At 41.3% G+C, this 20,761-nt stretch overlaps 1 protein-coding gene across 7 annotated transcripts in view; it reads left to right on the forward strand.

Annotated features, from left to right (window-relative positions):
• ULK4 (unc-51 like kinase 4) overlaps positions 1-18,152 on the forward strand; it is a 421,715-nt gene extending 403,563 nt beyond the window's left edge. For all 7 annotated transcript variants that reach the window (XM_025189022.2, XM_006131810.4, XM_025189026.2 and 4 more), the window contains 2 exons: positions 13,909-13,997; positions 17,943-18,152. In XM_025189022.2, the coding sequence (XP_025044807.2) occupies positions 13,909-13,997; positions 17,943-18,006 (153 nt within the window). In that variant the 3' untranslated portion in view covers positions 18,007-18,152. The remainder of the gene's footprint in view (positions 1-13,908; positions 13,998-17,942) is intronic.
• Positions 18,153-20,761: the final 2,609 nt, after the last annotated feature.

Below are 20,761 nucleotides of genomic sequence, written 5' to 3' on the forward strand. Positions count from 1 at the left end.
CAGTACAGGCAGTCCCTGATTTACGCGGATCCGACTTATGTCGGATCCGCACTTACGAACGGGGCTTTTCTCGCCCCGGAGCTCACAGGCGGCGGGTCGCCACCCATGTCCTCCGGGGCGAGAAAAGCTTCTCCCGGTCTCCCTGGTCTGCTGGGGGGGTCCAGCAAAACCGCTGGACCCCCCCCCCAGCAGACCAGGGACACCCGAGCAAAGCCGCCACTTTGCTCGTTTGCCCGGGAGCAAAGCTGCCCAGGCAGCAGGACCCCCGCCACCTGGGAGGCCTTGCTCCTGTCCCCCAGTCTGCTGGGGGGGTCCAGCAAAGCCGCTGGACCCCCCCAGGAGATCAGGGACACCCGAGCAACTCTGCCTCCGGCTTCCTGTAGTCAGCCCCTGGTCAGTTTCAGTGGCAGCAGCTGAATCTGGAGCCAGTTCCGACTTACATACAAATTCAACTTAAGAACAAACCCATCATCCCTATCTTGTACGTAACCCGGGGACTGCCTGTATAACTACGTCACTCGGACACAGGTTTTTCACATCCCTGAGCAATATAGTTATACAGGTTGTCCCTCCCTAAATCAGGACTCTCAGGTCTGGCAACGTCCGTGGTCCAGCAGAACCTTAGATATCCCTGGACCAGAGATCCCCCTCCCAGGGCTGGAAGCCCAGTGGCAGTGGGGGGAGGGGGGCAATCTGGAAGCCACCTCCAGGGCCAGGAGCCTGCAGTAGCAGCAGCAACAGGGTCAGGAGCCTGCAGCAGCCCCAGCCAGGGCTGCCAGTAGGATGGTTGGGGCTGGCCACCCAGCTGGGGCCCTGGCAAGGCTGAAAGCAGAGCTGGCAGCAGGGAGGGTCGGTGGGCTGTGGGGATAGTGGCAGGGGGCCTCCCCAGATCCAGCATATTCCCTAGTTCAGAACCGGTCAGGTCCCAAAGTGCCGGACCAGGAAATTCCAACCTATATGGCTACGTCTACACTGGCACCCTTTTCCGGAAATGCTTAAAACGGAACAGTTTTTCTGTTATAAGTATTTCCGGAAAAGCGCGTCTACATTGGCAGGATGCTTTTCTGGAAAAGCGACCGTGCCAATGTAGACGCGCTTTTCCGCAAAAAAGCCCCAATCATCATTTTCGCGATCGGGGCTTTTTTGCGGAAAAGACTACTGTACTGTCTACACTGGCCCTTTTCTGGAACAGTTTTTCCGGAAAAGGACATTTGCCTGAACGGGAGCAGCATAGTTTTTCCGGAAAAATAATGATGATTTTACATTAGATCATCATTGCTTTTCCGGAAAAGCAAGCGGCCAGTATAGACAGCTCGCAGCTTATTGTGGAAAAGCGTCTGCTTTTCCAGAATAAGTGGCCCAGTTTAGACACAGCCTACCAGTATAGGTCTATAATGTAAATTTAGCCTGTTTCCCAGACCTAAAGAAGAGCTCTGTGTAAACTTGAAAGCTCGTTTCTCTCAGCAACAATAGTTGGTCCAATAAGGAATACACCTCGTCCACTTTGTTGTATCCATGTCAGTCCTAGGATAGTAGAGAGTCAAACACTGCATGCAATTGGGAGGTTGATAAGGCAGTGGCATTTGATGGATTTGTCTTTCCTGGCCTCACTAGTTATGAAGATCCCATTTTCCCTAGTGCCAGCTGACAAAAATGTTTCAGACCTCTAGTGAGATATGTCTATGCTGCCTATATGAAATAGCTGGTACTTGGCTTTCTGTTTATACAAAGCAAGGCTTCACTCTTGAAAGATGTATTTTATTAATTGTACACAATACGTTGCCTTTCTTGTCCCTGGTTAGTATCACTTTGGACTTGTCATCCTTTTATCTTTTTTTCTTCTGGTTGATAAAGGACTGCCAGGTTGAGGGGCTTGACCTTTCTTTGTACCCAGGACAATAAGCACCTCTTGTGCACATTAAACGTGGCAGGTCGTGACAAGATAGAACGAAGATGATTGCATTTCACTTGTTGCTGCCTGTATGAAGAGGAAAAGGTGATTTAAGTTGTTTCTTGCCGTTACAAGTAATTATTGTAAATCATTTTACTTGTATTTGAGTCTTTTTGTTGCAACAAAGAAACTCTGCAGTGTTTACATTTACTCACACCTTGCCAAATGATTATAAAGAGCAATAAAATAGCATTGCATTGGGGACAGCTGTAGGGGTCCCTGCCTCTGAAAACTGCCTGGAGCTAGGGCTCAGCTAATTGATGAAGGCATATAAAAGCCCCTTGCAAATCTGTTCTTGACAATCTCCGATTGGAACTGTGATAAAATCAGGGGTGTGTGTGTGTGTGTGTGTGCGCGCGCATGTGCATGCTTTTTTGGGAGGGAAGGAATAGCTAATGGAACCATAAAATCAATATTTGCTTAATGTTACTAACACAGCAGCATTCATATATGAGGTGGACCATGTGGCATCCAACCACACCACTGATAAAAAAGAAAATGCCACAGTGACCTTAGGTAGAGGTACGGTTGCCAAACCTCCAGAATTGGCCTGGAGTCTCTCAGAACTGGCATTGATTTCCCAGTGACTATTGAAAGCAATCCTGGAGATTTTCATCTGCTATTTTAAGAAAATGGCATTAAGTCATAGGGGGAGCGAGAAATCCTCCTGGAATAGTTTGTCAGAGTTGGCAACACTTGGTAAAGGAAAGATGTCAGGAGAACTCATTTTTTTCATACCTCTATTCACAAAATATGTTAGGAAGAACGATTTGTGGAATGTACTGAGATTATGGATGATAGTGATGTGGGAGAACACAGTCAATATGAAGCTTAATGATCTCTCTGGTAGCTGTGGAGCAACATGGCTGCAATCTGGCCTGTTGCCCTGCTAGTGCTGCTGAATATATTATATCAAGTATTCTGACAGGACAGTGTTTCTAGGTTTTTCCATGAGCGCTAGATCTGTGACACTATATCTATTTCTGTGTATAACTGGGTTGCTGCTTTCCATCGTTTGTTTGTTTGTTTGTTTGTTTACCAAGGTGTATTGACATTAAAAGGGTTCAGTTAATGCATAAAGGCTATCATTAATTTATGACACTAAGAAAGAATCAAATGGAGGAGACTTTATGCTATTTTCAAAGAGTAACAAGGAAACAAAGAACAGTCTTTATTTCAGTAGTTGGAATACTTCAGTCTTATGTTCCAACAGAAGTTGCCATTCCTTGCCCACTTGTTTGGAGTGCATTCATTTTGCAGAAGCCCTTAGGAATTGGCATGGCTCTGGCATTTGAATAATGGGAGCCTGGTGTGGTGAGTAAATACGAGAGCTGCCCCACAAAGCAAAACTGATGTTATCAGCAATGAGAAATACGGTTTGTCTCTTTTTTTTGCTGAATGCTTCACTTCGGGTTATACAGTGAAACTGTCTGATTCTGAAACCTGATATCTTGTTTATGTTTTAGTCATAATTTCAACCCAGTACAAACCCCTGCATCAATCACAATTGTTTTTGTCGTGGAGCACTTCTTGCCTTCATTCAGTGGTGCTGTGAGAACAAAAGGACTGCCATATTCATTTGGTGTTTCACTGCACTGTAATTTTACATGGAGCGATGCTGCTGAGATTGCCTCACTATGTTATTTGTTGTGCCCATCACCATTACTTCCTTTTGACCACTTCTCTGTAATTACACGTGCATGATTTACTAGCTGCTGTAAAGTATCTAAATACAACTTGGCCTGTTTTAAAAAAAAAAAAAAAAAAAAAAGTAAATTAGCCAAAATAGTCCTCTCAAAGGTCAGTCAAGAAGACCAAATGATTACCTGTTTGTCTAGCTGGTAAAGAATAAAAAATAAATACATGACGATAAACAAGAGACATTTTAAAGACTCCATTTGTTTTTGTGACAGTTTTCACAATTTTATGGAAATTGGACCATTACATAAAACATAGTTTTCCTCAGAAATTGGTGTTTTAGTGGCTGCTATCTCTCCTCAATCACCTACATATTTAGTAAGGATGTAAATAATAATTAAAAAAAGTTAACCAATTAAACCAATATAATTCTAATTGTTTAACCAGTTAACTGTGCAGCTGAGGTCCTGTAGATGAGGTCCAGCCAGCTCACTGCAGGCGGGAGGGGAGGCTCCTCTAGTCTGGCCTTCTGTGAGTGGGAGGGCTCCTTCAGCTGCCCAGGGTCCCACTGTATCACAGCCAGGGGACTGCTCTAGCCATCCGAGGTTGTGCCATGCCACAGGCAAGGGACTGCCCCGGTCACCTGGGTCCTGCCGTGCTGTGGGAGACTGCTCCAGCCACCCAGAGTCCTGCCAGCGGGGCTGTAGTGGGTGGGGAGCTGCTCTGCCTGCCCAGCCCTCCAATTAACCGGTGACTGGGTGTAAGCATACCAGTAAGGCTAATGTTTATCCAGTAACCAGTTAACTTTTTACATTCCTAATATTTAGTTGCGGTTTTCTTGAGACAGAGCACAAATCTAATCACATTTTTAAGATAATATTAGACCTAAGTTTTATCCTTTTGTTAGACTCTTTGAAGGGCTCTATATTTGGTATTTAATGAAAAACTTAATGAAAAAGTTATATGATCCCTTGGAAACTAGGGAATGTATATATATTTCCTAAAGATCCTACTGAGAAAGGAGTGTATAATGCTGTTACTATTTGTCCCAAAATCAATGCCTAACCGATTTTATCACACTTTTTATTTTTATCCCCATCTATCTATCCATCTATCTATCTATAGATATATATTTCCTAATCATCTTTAGTTCTCAACATGCCTCCTCATCTTCCTACTCCTCTTTAGATGATAAACCTAAAACGTCAAGTCAAGTTAATGTATAAGCTTTTAGCTCTGGAGTCCTGGGTTCAAATCTAGGTTAGGACTTGTGTGAAAGTGAGTTTTCTCATTAATCTTCCTCCCTAGTGAATGTTAATAATATCACAGAACTGCCATGCTTTCTCAGCCAGTTTAGCTTTCTGCTAAGGATTTAGGTCAGGCTTGAAATGCACTGGCAGATCTGGTCAGGGGAGCTTGCACTGTGTCTGGTCACACTCTGCCCTGCTGAAACCAGTGCTGTCAGTCCCTCATTTCATGAGTGCCAAATCAGCTTTTCAGAATGAGAGAGAGAAAGATGCCAAGCTGAAGAAGTATTAGATTCCTTGACAAACGGTGACTGATCTTAAGTTTTGGAAATTAGCCTGGGTCTGTTGTGTAGGTCAAGAATGTCCTCATGGATACTGTTCTCCTCAGATACGCATAGCGTTTTTAATTGCTCCCTTACTTGAATACTCCTGCAGTACAGTAGATCACTATTAAACACCCAGCATTTTCCAACAATTAGCACTCAACGGAATGTACAGTTGGCATTGTCTTTCCCTACAATGAGAACAGGAGATACTTGTCGTAGCTGTATGGTAATGGTTATCACTGTTGTTTATTTTATGTATGTCTTTATATTGAGGTAGTACCAAGTCGAGGAGTAGGGCTCCATTGTACCAGGTGCTATATAACACACAAGATTGCCCCGGCCCCCAGGAGCTTACAAGCGAGCAGGAAGTTATAACATATAGTCAGAGGATGCACAAGGGAGCATATGACAGTGTAATTAGCCATGGTCATAGCACATGAGCTACATAACCAAGGTCCAGGTTTTCTGTAGACATCACATCAGAGGAGATTTTTAAGGAGCAATTTAAAGGAGGGCAATGAGGTGGCTTTGCAGATGTGTACAAGAAACTCCTCTGCAATGTAAGGGGCAGCATGGGAGAACACATAACAGTCCTGTATGAAAATATAACAAACGGGATCTTAAGATTGAATAGATACAGGAGTCAACATCAGTATCCTAGCAAAGACAGTAGACAGAGCAGGGATAGGCTGTGAAGGGCCTTACAATGAAGATGAGAATTTTGTGTATGAATGAGCGGAGAAGGTGGTATGAATGGAGGGACTCAAGGTGATGGGATCAAATCTGTGAGCCAGGGGAATGATCTTTGCAGCAACATTTTGAATGGAGATAAGTGAGGCAGATGAGATTTGTCAAGGACAGAGAGGGTATAGGCATAGAAACCAAGAGACAACACAATGAGAAATGTAGCTGTGTGGGTGGAGGAGAAAGGCCAGATCTCAGAGCTACTATGCAGGGAAAGGTATAACATTTAGACACAGCCTACCTGAAGATAACACCCAGGTTATGGGTTTCAGTGATCGGGATAATGGTAGTGGTGTCCACAGTGACTGTGCAAAGATCATGTGAGGAGGGCTTCTGGAGGAAGATTCAAATCAGTATTTTGGCCATGTTGAGCTTAAACTGACATCTGAACATCCATGAGAGCACATTAGAAAGGCAGACTGGGATCTCTGGTTAGACAGAAGGAGATAGGTCTGAAGTGGAGAGGTGGATCTGTAAGTCATCAGGACAGAGATGATAGCCAACATCTGTTTATGGATATCACACAATGATAGGGCGGCAACTGTTTACTTTTTAATCTGATATTACACATTTATTTATATCCTGTGGAACTCTGCCCTACTGAATGGAAATTTCCCGCAAGCCCTTCTAGACAGTCAGTAATAACTAGGGAGGTGAAAAGGTAACTGGTGGGGACTTGAGCAGCTCCCCATCTGTTGCAGGCAGTGGCCTCTCCAGCTCTGCAGGAGACCTGTCAAAGATAGGAGCTGCTCTTGTCCCGAGCAGCCCCTGTCTACAGCGTGCTCCTGGGTGCTCTGCTGGCAAGGGCTGCTCCAGCATCTGGAGCAACATCTGTCTGTGGTGGGCCCAAGCACCCTACAGGCTTAATCAATTAACCGGTTACACGTTAGGTCAACTTTGCAATAACCATAAGATTAGCCTTTGCATGTTTTATGCATATTGAGGAAGAGGAGATACATTCAAATTGGAGGGTGCAAAGAAAGATCGAAGATCAAGTAGCAGTGACAAGTGTAGTCCAGCACCCCAGTTTCACTCACTCCAGCAGTCCCTAAGTAATCTGACTTGCAAAATGTTGGGGAATTGCTATACTCACAAGTTATCACTGGAAATTGCCTTAAACTTATAATCAAGACATCTGTACACATGCAAAAGCACACGCTAATGAAAAGGATGCACGATAGGCAGGATGGAATATTGGCCAAGATTACACCCGTAAAGAGCAAAACACCTGTTTGAGCTCTTAAAGCTAAGCAGTCAGATGTGTGTTTATTGTCACTATCAGCTTTTTTCTCCCTTTTTTTTTTTTTTGGTACAAGTATTTACAGGCTCTGAAAGCCACAAAGTCTGATGTGTGTAGATGGAGTACATGTCTATAATAATGTGTGCCAAAGAACACCTGGAACACGCATGCTTTAATAATTTTCATGTCTTGTTTTTATGCTTCATCAGCATTGCCTGGGCCTGCCCATAGAAGCTGGCAATTAGTAACACAAACTAAACCTGCTCAGCTTGCTTTGCTCTCATCACTCTTACATTATAGCTCTCTCCCCATCCAAAAATTAACAGGGAAGTAATAAGGAAAGGCACAATGATGCAGGGGTGGATCAGAAATATTTTTCTCGGGTTCCAAATTAGCTCTCCTTTATCATCTGTGGTAAAGACAAAGATGGGCTAGCCCTATGAGTACTATTCAAACAGAACATGCAGCTGGTACATTGTTTGTACAATTTTATGTTCTGTGAAGATTTTTTTTCTTTAAATAGTAATTGAATGTGTCTGTGAGCATCCCTGTGCTGATCTCTATAGGCTGTTGACCGTTGTACCATCATTTTAAAATTATAACTGTAAGGATGTGCCTCGTTCATGTTCTGAATAATAAACAGATTCTGCTGATTTTTTTAAGACTTTGGTGAAAATGATCATAGTATATGCAGCTCTCTCTGTCTCTTGGAAGGAGAAAATGCAAATAAAAATATCTTCCAATAAATGAAATAGCATAAGACGTGTTTGCAAATATTATACTTCATCCTTGCTGTCCCCAATTCCTGGAGCTACCAGGGGCCAAGAATGGCCCTGACACAAGTAGCTCATGAAGCCACAGACTGCTGTAAATTTGGCCTGCAGTAACAGCCTCCAAGGGGTTAAAGGAGAGCAGTGGCCATGCCACTGACAACCTCTTCCTTGGCAGGGAACAGGATGTAAAGGCAGAACTGGTTGTGCTGATTTCAAGCAACCCATAGATTCATCATGGAGATAAGATTGCTGTGTGTTTGGGGCATGATCTGTGTGTTTGTACAGTGCTTAGCACCCATTCTGTATGGGTCTTTTAGGGAATACTGTAATACATATCATGCAAACCTAAGGTTTCTCAGCATCATAAAACCAACTGTACAGGCCTGAAGAAAGAGTATTATATGTATATAAAAACATGGCCAAGATCAAGTGACTATAATCAGTTTCCATTTTCTGTGAATGTATATGGTATCTTAAAGATACTCCTCTTTATGTTGTGTCTCATAAGTGGTTCTGACCCTGGATTGTAAGACTGAAAAGCAAAGTGGTTCTGACCCTGTTCCATATGAATTGTGAATGGAAAACTGGGTGATGTGCTTTGTTTCATGAATGTAGTGCTTATGAGAAGATGCAGGACTGACTCATACATCGTTTTCATGGGATAAGCGTGAGCTGGGTAGCCTGTAGTTATATAGGACACACATTGAAAATGTACCCATAGTTATATCAGACTCAGAAGAAAAAGTAAGATAACATACCGTTAGGGATTCACGTAAAGGGCCAAACTGGAAGAAGAGAAATCCAAGGTACATGTGCAATGGGACATTAATATATCTCTATGCAATTACTGTAATAGCTTTTGAAAATGAGTCATCTGGTAACAAAAATGAATACTTAGACTCCTAAATTATTTGCAATTATTTGCATGCATAGTATTCATACTTGTGAAGCTAATTTGAAGGTGCATCTGTGTTTCTGGGGTCTTGCTTGCTTTGATTTAAAACAAAAAGTTGATATATAGTTTTCCAGCACAGACAGCAAGCTTGAAACTCACTTTAAACCTAAATATGGCAGGAGAACGCCATCCCCTTCAAAAGAGTCAGAGAGAAATTCCTCCATAGGTTAATTGATTCTGAAGTGACTCGAAAATTAAAAGTCCCAAGTTGTGACAAATTGAAGAAAACAGTTCAGTGTCATGAAGCCACAGATGTTACTAAGAGAAAAGGTTCTTTATCTTTCCAGATAGTGTAAAACTATGCCCAGTTTTTGCAATTGTCTTGTTCTGCGAATTAACTGGAAGAAAATCAAAGTGAGTTAAATCAGAACTCCAGCTCCACTCAGCTCATTAGCAGTGAAATAAAGTGCAGTCATTTTTGTATTTCATATATATCCTGCATGCAAAATGTACTTGTCTTTAGCATCACTGCATTACCTGAACAGCTATTTTGTATTTTCAGAAATAATGATATTTACATATCAATTATGTTCTTTGACTCATCTTTGCTTAATAGAATTGAACAGTGAAAGAGTGCTGTGAGGTTATTAGCTTCATAAATAAAAGTCATTGTGAAATTTGTATTAAATTGCAATGAATGTACAACCAAACAGATTTAATTACATTTTTAATTAAAAGAATGATGGCATGTTATTGAACAATATCTTATAACACACCACAACAAATCACCATTATTTAAAGACCTCCTTCAAACTGTATGTTAGGAATATAATGAAATCCTTAAAATAGCAAACAGGTTGAGTCACATGGAGATATATGGTAGCAGAAAGAATAAAACGTGTGAAAAAATGTTTGTAATCTTATTATACATTGTAAATTAATATTTATTGTCATCTGAAAACCATACAGACAAATGATTATACATCAACTTTTCAATAAGAGTACAGCTTATTGAAAATGGGTGGTGTCCTGGTTCTATAGATAAAGAATGTATCCTGAGCTCTATCAAGTTTTTTCTTCATAGCCTCTACATTAGGAGGGATCTAACATGTCTCAGCCACACTCTAGCAACTCATGGAAAAACAAGCTTTACCAAGCAGTTTAACTTAAAAGAAATCCATACCACTTTGGTGAAAACAGATTGCATTGTTTGTTGTCATAAGCAAGATAGTTCTGGCAAAAATATAGGCATAATATAGGCAAGTGATATTCAAGCTAAACCACACAGCTTAGCCAATTCACCTCACACATGATCTGCAGCTTCTTTGTTGTTACAATATTGATCCTCTCCCAAGCTAGCTGTGTGGCATGGATGAATTCCCCAATGAAGGGTGAAGCGCAGTATTTGGTGTGCCAATGATCAAGTTTAGACATAGAAACCCTATTTGCATGGGCAAATCTGTACGCTCGGGTACTGCTTCACAAAAATTGGTCATATATGTGTGAAGCCTCTGAAAATTTGTCTCGTAAATTTGTTTGTTTTTGGTTGGCCTTGATGTGAAATGTATATAGGAAGCTACAAAGCTAACAGTTCACTAAAAAGGTTAATTGTGACCATTTGCTTTATATGATTAAGACTAACAAGACAGAAGGAAAACGAGCTAGAAGAGGGGAAAACAGATTAAAGAAACTGGATGTATTTAAAACAGCAGAGCCTAATGAAATTCACTCTATGGTACTTAGGGAACTAGTTGAACCAGTCTCAGAACCAATAGTGATTATCTTTGAGAATTCGTGGAGCTGATGGGTGAGATCCCAGAGGACTGGAGAAGGACAAAGGTAGTAATGATCTTTAAAAAGAGAAATGAGGACTGGGGAAATTCTAGACCAGTGAGCTGAACTTTAATAATTTATTCCAGTATTTTTCCAAGTATTGAACGGTTTGTAAAAACCTAAAGGAAAACAGGGTAATAAGTAACACCCAACATGGATTCGTGAAGATCAAATCATGCCAAACCAGCCTAATTTCTTTCATTGATAGTTACTGGCTTAGTAGATGCGGAAAGCTATAGAGGCAGTAGGTCTTGATTTTAGTAAGAATTTTGACACAATCCCACATGACATACTTATAAGCAAACTAGAGAAACCTTGTCTGGATGAAATTAGTATAAGGTTGGTGCATAACTGGTTTAAAGATCATGCCCAAAGAATGATTATCTGGTTTACTCTCAAAGTGAAGGGGACATATCTAGTGGGATCATGTAGAAGTGAGTACTGGAGCTGATACTATTCAACATTCTCATTAAGGACTTGGAGACTGGAGTGGAGAGTGATGTTATAAAATTTGCTGTGTACACCAATTTAAGAGGGATTACAAGCACTTTGCAAGACAGGATTAACATTCAAAATGACATTGACAAATTGTAGAATTGGTCTAAAATCAACAACTGAAATTCAGTAAAGAAGACTGCAAAGTACTACACTTAAGAAGAAAAAATCAAATGCACATCTACACAATGGGGAATAATAGGGTAGACAGTAGATCACAGATTAAGTATGAACCAACAGTGTGATGCAGTAGCAAAAATACCCATGTTCTGGGATGTATTATTAATTGGAACGTCATATGTAAGAGACGTGAGGTGATTGTCCTGCTCTACTTGGCACTGGTAAGGACTTAGCTAGAGTACTGTGTCCAGTTCTATGTGCCATACTTCAGGAAAAATATGGACAAATTGGAGAGAGTCCAGAGGAGAGAAACAAAATTAATAAAATATGAAGAAAGGTATTAAAAAGCTGGACATGTTTAGTCTCAAGAAAAAAAGACCAAGGTGGGTCTAGCGATGTTAAATTGCAGTTACCGAGTTAATCGTATAGTCAATACAATTTGCGCTATGCAGAGCAGCAGCGGGGATAGTTTCAGGAGCCACTGCACTGCAGCTCTGTATTTTAAATATAAGAAGAACCCCTGGGCTTTTACTACATTTAAAATGCAAAGGCGCAGCATCCTCGCAAGCCGAGACTGCTTGGTCCCAGCTCATGCTGAGTTCAGAAGCCCCTGATTACGGCAGACGCCCCTGTCCGCCATAATCAACAGGGGCTGCTGCCGGATCAGCCTCTGTTTGTGGTGGCCAGGGCTGCTCTATGTTCTAATATAGACCTCAAAATAGAAAGGGTGAAGGACTTATGCTTGCATGAATATCTGAACATGGATTTGTACATAGGTAATGAATTTACTGTTTTGCCCAACTAGTAGGGAAGATTTTTGCTAATGCAGAGAGGGCCCTGTTCTTTTTACTAAGTAAAAATTAGGGATGTTAAAGCAAATGCTTATTGGAGAGTCATTCAACTAGTCGATTCTCCCCCCCCCTTTGCTGCCTCTATCAGATAGAGGCAGCAAAGGGGGGAGGGGGAGAAGGGGTACGTCAAAGTGGCAGTGCCACACAGCTGTGCAGCACTGCTGCTTTGAAACCCCGAGGTGGCATTCCAAAGGGGCAGCTGCCATGGGGCCCGGGGTCAGCTGTGCACTTCCCAGCTGACCCCAGGCTCCCCGAGGCATGCAGCACAGCATGAAGCCTGGGAGGACTCTGAGTCCCATGCTGACCTCGGGCTCCATGGCTTTGAAATGCCCAAGAGCCCCGACTGGGGACTCTTGTATATTTCAAAGCAGGCACACTGCCTGCAGCCCGGAGTCAGCGGGATTTTCCACTGGCCCCGGGCTGCACGCGGAGTTCCACATTCCTCCTTTGGAATGTACAAGAGCCCCAGTGGCTCTTTCAAAAGAGGAATGCAGAAGTGCCTATTGACTAGGTGAGTAGTTGATGGAAATTCCATTGACTACTTGTCAATTAACCACTGGTATAGTAGGATACCTGTTGGCAGAGCTTCTAGCATGGTGGCAACAAAAATCCAGCTCCTCTAATTTTATTAAAAAAAAAATGTGAATGCATATGGGCCTATGTCTGATCAGTGTTACATAGGGCCAATGTTACATAGTTACAGCTCCCTTCCAAATTTTAGTATTCAAAATTATGATTTCAAGCAGTAACTCTTGAACTGTTAAATTATTCAGCTAGCCAACAGTAAATGATCTCCATTCATTCTGGTTCTTACTCTCCTTCTTTTTCCTACCCACACCCAGATTTTAGTAATTTTCTGGGATTTGTGTGGGATTTACCAATGGTGCTTTTTGAGCAATTTGTCAGGTATTCAGTGTCCCCCATGCAAACAAAGCATGTGGTTCCGTTTCATGTCACTCTTCGACTTTCCCATCAACATGTTTAACTGATCGGGAAAAGTGAAGCCACTTGCAGCTTCCTGGCACATCAGTAGTTACAGTTCTTAAGTCGGGGGAACAGTAAACTGGTCATTATAGATCACTGTGATAAAACAGGTACAGCACATAAAAAAGTTACAAGGTTAGCTGTGGCTGGCATTAATCCACCATAGAAAGGCGTGCAGAATTTGCCATTCATTTTTATGTTGTATAGACAGTAAGGTAATTGTGTTCCCGTGTACAATTTAGTGTTTCTTATATCTGATAAGGGTAATGGTTATATCAAGAAGGAAAACTTGTATGAGCAATTCCCACAAAGCAGTTATTTTAAACCAGCCTCCTCTGTACACTCTTACCAAATCTGACATTTTATAATCCAGATAAGTAACTTGATGGTGGCCGATACAAGACTGTTTGTTTTCCCCTTCAAGTGTGGAAAAAATGGTTTTGTCCTGAAATTTTCCCTGAAGTTCAAAATAAATAGTTATGCGCTTAGTTGCATTGATAGTAAAAAATGAAAACCAGTTACTCAGGGTTAGTGGGCTGTGATCTGTGAATGTGCACAAATGCTGGAATACAGAATAAACATGAGTCTTGTTTAAGGCTGTTTTCACATTTTGCAGCTAAAAATCCAGTCTCGTTCATGAAAGGGGTTTACTTTTGTTAGATCTCCATCTCTATAATGACACACTCCGTTTAAAATGGTAACAATTTGCTATAACTTGCTCCTGTCTTCCATCCCACCCCCCAACCTCAAAAAGAGACAAAGAAGAAATTTTCACTAAGCCTTTGATAACTCTTCTTTCTTTTCATTCCAGATAACTTCAAACAAGAAGCACTCAGAAAGCCTGAAGAATGATGGTGACAGTCTTATCCACATTCTAGAGAGCTTGGCCCAAACTGCCAGGTGAGTTCCCTCAGGCTTTCAGGAATTTCCAGGGCTAAGAGCACTCCCCTCCCCTTTTGTCTGCTATGGTGTACTCTTGTAATTGCCTCATGTGCACTACAAGCTTCTCCTGTTACCACCCCTTCCCTCCCATACACGTCTGTCTTAAATTCTTTCTATTCAAAGCTTTCTTGATTTCTTTTTGTTGTTGCTGCTGTTGCGGTGTACTTTGATCCCAGATGTAGCTAGGCCAGAGCTATGTCATACAATCTTTTTTTTTTATTGTTAATAGTTCACTTCTTCATAACCAGATACTGGTTTATTGTTCCCCTGCACAGTGTGCTGGCAGCACAACATGGCTTTGTGCCCTGTCTCAAAGTAATGGTGCCAGGAAAAGCAAAATGCTTTCCAGTGCTGAGGCGGACAAGAAGCATTCTTCTAAGAATGCTGGATGTCTTTCACCTAAGGCTTAAAACTAAGAGTCTGACCGCTTCTGAAAAGTACCTTGGCATTCTTTGTAAGGATAGAGGTGTTAGTCCCAGTGGGTTGGTCAAATGCTAACTCAGGTTATGACATTCTATCTATTGATTTCCCCTTGCATTCTCAAATTGACACATACTTGTTCTCTTCTCCTTAAAATGTTGTGCGTTGTTACTGTGAGCTTTTAAGCCACATTTCCCGGCTGTGTGGAATAGTTCCCATGTAAAGTTTGTAGATGACTTTTTGCAGTGCTTTTGGGAATCTTTGTGGTGTCCTTTATGCACATAAATGCAAGCTTTAGATGAGCCAATGTAGTAGGCTCTTTTCAGGCATGGAGTTATGAAATTTGGCATCTCATCTCTAGTATAGCATAAGTTGTATTATTTTTTTGGAATGAGGAAGATGTTTAGGGAAGTGTAACAACCACTAGTACAGTGATGGAGGCATTTGTGAACAAATTGTAGGATAGAAGTGGTGTGAAGGAGACAAAATGTACCATAAATCAACTTTTCAAAAACCTGCTGCCACCCTAATGTATTTATTTAACTGCTGAGCTGTATTTCCTATTATCAACTACATTACCAGAGTGAAATATTACCTCCCCCTAAGAGACACTAGCACCACTAGCTAAAGAGACAGTGGCAAGTATTTAGAATTCCTTTTCCATCTTCATAGCAACATTATTCTTTAGTTAGTTAACTAAGGAATAATAATTCACTACTGAATTTTTCTTTTAACTCTTTCTAATCTGTCTTGACTTCCTCTAATTGTTTACAGTTTAAAACTATAGAAGAAATCAGGCACAACTGTTTATTTGGGGCTATCCTCAGTGCTCCTTGTTCCAGCAAGGAGCCCACCAGACCAAATCCTAAGAATTATAGAAGCTCCTATCCAGCCAACCGATCCCAAGGATAGTGAAACTGGCACAGTAAATGTGGAACAGTTCCTCAGCTGCCCCGTGGTCTAGCACTTCAGCAGCCACAACATGTCAAAGGGAGTTCGTGGAAGTAAAGTCCCCTCCCTGTTCACCCATTCTCTGTGGAATCTGCTTCTCTGGGACACCTGGAGGCTAATGCTCTAAGGGATGTAAAGGGTTAACTGGTTAAGCAGTTATCCAGTAAGCATCATCCTTACTGGGTAAGCAATTAACAGCTATATGGCCAGGCTGGCGCAGCCCCCCAGCCTGTGGCATGATGGGCCTAGCCTGGCCGGAGCATCCCATGGCATCGTGGGCCAGTTTTGGCTAGAATAGGGGGTGCTCCTGTCCAGCCAGGCCCTCCCTCCTGCAGGATCCTGGTTAACTGGTTAAATTTAACTTTTAACCGGTTAACTTTTTAAATGGGATTTTATATCCCTAGATTCTAAGCGGCTACAACTGTGGTGGAGCAACAGGAAAGGCCTGAGAATATGAGGCCTCTAAATCCCTTCAAAGAAGGTGCTTTTGAGTGTAGAAATTTCTGCAATCTTCTGTATAGTTTTCCCTTTTCCCCAAAATGTATGCTAGGATTGCCAGATAGTTTCACAAAAAATATTGAACATGGTTGGGGGGGGAAACCCAGGGGAACCAAACTTGAGCAAAAAACCCCCAAAAAACACCACACACAAAAAAGTCACTGCCCCTTTAAATACCCACACTCCCCTGCCCAGATGCAGCAGGGGAAGAATGGCCCAAGCAGCCTTCCGTCCAAGTATTTTCTGGGAGTTTTTACCGGACAGAAGCCGCAAATACCGGACACCTGGCAACCCTAATGTTTGCCAGTGCCCAATAACCTAGACTTCAGCTCCAATCTCCTTCTGCCCAACTGGGCTGTGCATCAGATTTGAAGCATTTCAGGGAAAGCTACTGCTAAGGTCCTGGTCTTGCACCTTTTTTCTAAGTTGCCTAAATTTAGCTGCCAGACCTCTCTCCTATATGTATGCACAAAATGTAGAATTACCTTGCAATTTTATACAGATAAGTTGTAGCCCTTTACAAAATCTCCTACTATAGTGGAGGAAATGAGGCCCCAGTAGGATAACATGAATGTCATGTTTAAATAGAGAGCAAAGCGTGCTTACGTATTGTCCTGCTGCCTCATAGAAAACTCCTACAGCAGTTTTGCCAATCCCTTTCACTGCTACATCCTTAGTCAGTCAGGACACAGACCAGGTAGGCCCACACAAAATTAGTTTTGTTTGTTCATTTCACACTTCAAGATTTGTTCTCTTTGGCTATTCACTTTTTCAAGTCAGAGAATGAAATAATTTTAAAAAGATATTTAAGTAGTAAAGCTTCTAGTTTATACTGCTGCTCAGTCAGAAACACCAACTCCAGCAGTGTGATTAAATACATGTTCTTGGTTTCAGCTTTTGACATGCAGCAATTGAATGACTAAGGAACTAATAACAGACTTTTATAGGGCAGGAAAAACTAAAGGTCAAAGTAGCCCATTGTCAGTCATTGTTTCTCAAGATCAGCAGTGCTTTGTGTGTGAACACCTCATCACAGGGTGGCTGACTGTTAGCAGATATGAAAGGTAGCAAACCACCCGCACTCACTGAGGCAGTGAACTGGCGGCTGTTCTACATGCCAGGGAAAGACTGAACTAAGTTATGCAATTCCAGTTATGCGAAGAATGTCACTGAAATTGACAGTTTTGATGGGAAACACTCTCCTGTTCATTTCCCCTTGCATGTCTCATTCCAATGGAGTACTGGATCTGATGCAAGAGCGATCAGTTTATCAAGTCTACATTAGACTCGATAAATCGACCCTATCAGCTCGATCACTGCCCAGTGGTGGTGTAGAACAGTGTTTCCCAAATGGTGTTCTGTGGAGTGAAAATAAGGGTTCTGTGAGAAAATTCCATTACAATAATATTTTATGATTTTAAAAATATGTAATTTGTTTTTAAATATGTGCAATTAAACTAAATATTGATCTCATGACCTTGTTTATTGTTATTGTTCCTTATTTGTGGTGTACTTTTTCAGCTCCATATACTAGACTGAGGTTCCGCAAAATTCTTTCGAGTTTAAAAGGGTTCTGTGGCCAAATAAAATAGGGAAACACTGGTGTAGAAAGTGCAATTAGAGAAATTCTGCCTTTCCTGGTAGCTTAAAAAAAATAAACATCTGCTGAAGTATCTATGACAGACTCTACCCTACAGGAAAACAAAGATTTGAGGCAGTTTCCCACCAAACTATTGAAGAAATGTAGTAATTACGTCTTCTCATTTTCAGAGTGAGACCTAGCTTGTCACTAGGCAAGCAGTTCTGTAAATATGAACTCAAGGGATCATGCCGATACATGACTTGCTGCATGCTGAAATTTTCATAGTATTCAGCTACTATATAACAGAAGATTGGTTTATGTAAGAATTATCTAAAGTGCATTCCGTTGTCAGTCACTTTCTAGCACAGGGGAAAGTCTTGTGTAGGACAACTACAGAATTTAGATGAGGGGCTTTACTGTGCAAGATTACTTTTTTTTTTTTCCCTCCTCAGCTCCCATGCCGATATTGCTGTTACTACTTTGGCTTTTGAAATTCTTAGAACAGTGGGACACTAAAAGATCAAGGCTACCAGAGCAATCATCTCTCCACACTCCTGGCTGAAAGTATAAAACACTTGCATTGGTGAATTCCTCAGTCTTGTTTTGGATATTTATGAATTAATGTTGTAGTCCTAATTTGATAATTAAAACTATTGTGTGTATATTCACTTTCTTATGTATTTAAGAATATGGAAAAAGTGGGGAAAATGTTTCAAAAGAACAAGCATTTGTCCTTTATCATTTTGCATAAATTAGCACAATATATGGGGAGGGGGGAGATGACAGTTTTTACAGCTATGTTTTAAAGAACTCCATCTGAATTGTGATGTAGCTTCAAAACTTTTGATCAGCAAGAGAATGGCTTAGCTGAGCAGCCTCATGCGCAACATCACCTATAACAAACTCTAGAATTCTTTTGCACATGTAAAGATTTCTGAAGTGCTTTGCAAATGTTAAATGACTCAATCTGCAGGGAGTTGGTATCGTCCTCATTTACAGATGGAAAATGAGAACAGGGAATGAGTGATTTCTAAATGTCTCAAAGTTTGAGATGAAGCCAGGAATAGAACCCAAATCTTCTGGCACCTACTCATGTATTTGAAAGCATTTTGCAAAGCCAAATAAAGTCGTCTAATTAAAATAAATGACTTCATACGTGTATATTTCAATGATTAACAGTTGCCCTAAACATAAGTAAGTCAGACTGTGGCAATTTTCTTAAAACACAATCTGGAACATACTTAAGTATAGTAAAATCAAACAGATGACCAAGCTACCTCTAGCAGATTTGTTTGGAAGTTCTTCCACAAAGTTTATGCTTATTTTTAACAATGTTTACAATGGCAGTAACAGTTAACACTACTGCATTTTAAGTCACTGAATTTGTTTTTAGATTTGTTCTGATTTAAGTGACTAGAAGTCTGTCTTCAAAGGTACACAGTGACTGCTGAATGAATCATTAACCATAGTGCTTCATTGATCTGTTAAAGGAGAATGCCATTCCAAGTGCTTCACTACCCCTGCTCAAAATCAGCCACTCTCCATGACTTAAAGGTAGCCTTCCATCCATAAACTAGTGAACATGTAGTTTAGGTCTTGTGTTCTCAATTCATACATAGAGCCCTGCAAATCCACATCTGTGGCTTATTTTTGCAGATACACATTTTTCTAGACCTACAAATTTGTGGATATCTGCTTATATCCATACATCTCTGCTTCTGTGGATCACTTTTTGTGACTATGGCTGCAGCTAGGGATACACATTTTTCATCTGTGCAGGCTCTAATGCAAATTACATGCTGTCATAAAAGTCACCCTGCAAGGGCATGCACATTGGTAAATACCTAACATTTGAAAATCCTGACTAGTTGGTACCTATTATAGGTTGGACCTGACTAGTCCCAGATGATGGATTTTGCCAGTCATTTCTGCCCCCTGGTCCTGCCACCTGCCCCTACCTCCCTTGCCAGAGTCCTCATTTAGAGAAGTTCAACCTGTAGCATGTGTCTGCATTTATGTGGATTTCCCTTGTGTTGTCACTTCATTTTTTAAAACCTATCCTATTTATTATAGTTATTAAAAGATCATAGCAAAAGTTAATTTTCAATCCATCTAATTAGACCTTACACTAATGTGCATTGGGCTTAAGTTTGCTACTTCTGCAGGCTCAAGGATAGTGTCAAGGCCATAACCACAAGCTGTGGTATAAAGGCATGGCTTTTCTCATTTCACACTGGTTGGGTTTACTGCTGAAGCCTGTACTAGGTGCCCCAACTGGATTGAAGATTCAAATTGCTGCTACTGTTATTGTGAATATGTTTGCCTGTAATTCTGTGGCCATCATCCCCATACAAATAAATGAGAAGCAACAGGTAGGCCCCAACTGGGTCAAGGTTTTTGCATTAAACAGTAGACTCTGAGGACAAACTCAGTCAGTGCATGCCCTGTGTGTCAATCTTCTATAACTGCTTCATAAAAAAAATAAATAAAGCTACTGTTGGGTTGAGTGTTTTTTAAATGCACATGGGAGCTGGTACACGTGCCTCCCACATTAGCAACTGTTTTGTAGACAAGATGGAAAGGAATGTAGAAGTCTAATCCCTTGTTTCCATGGGTTTAGAATACATCCTGATGCAACCTTAAATGTAGCTTGTTAGTTGCCCCCCTTCCCAAAATACATCTGTAGCCTACCACCTTCAAGGGAGCTACAGGTATCTGGGAATTCAGAGAAACTGACATTGAAACATATCCTTGATCTCCCGCAGCAGGTAATGTGCTTCAATAAACTGTAATGTTTTAATCTAGTGTCAAAGACATGCTTTTACAGCTTGTGTTAAGAGCTAGATTCTCTCACAGAAAATCAATCACAAACATCAGCCCCTATAAGGCACAGGGTGAGTTACCCTGAAAAGTGTTCAGTGAGACTAAAGTCATGTAAGCTTGAGAAAGTAAAAGTCTTCCTATCACTTGGCTTGAAACCATGCAGTTTCCCTTCTCTGCTAGCTATCTGTGTCAACATTCCCTGTAAGCTAAGCACTTGTGTGGCTGCTCACAAGAAATTCAAATTCTGCACAGCTGATAAACAGACTCACAGCTAAATTTTGTGTTTCTATTGACGGTACAGTCACATGCCTCTATGCACAAAATTTATTCAGCAGATGGAGGGATAAAGGTTAGACGGTATGATAGTCAACACCATAGTTCATACTTGTCCCTAACCACCAGGACTGCTATGCTATCCCTTCCTCTTGTCAGTTGGCTACTGGAGGTT

This window comes from Pelodiscus sinensis, chromosome 2 (assembly GCF_049634645.1).
Source record: "Pelodiscus sinensis isolate JC-2024 chromosome 2, ASM4963464v1, whole genome shotgun sequence".
Classification (NCBI taxonomy): Eukaryota; Metazoa; Chordata; order Testudines; family Trionychidae; genus Pelodiscus; species Pelodiscus sinensis.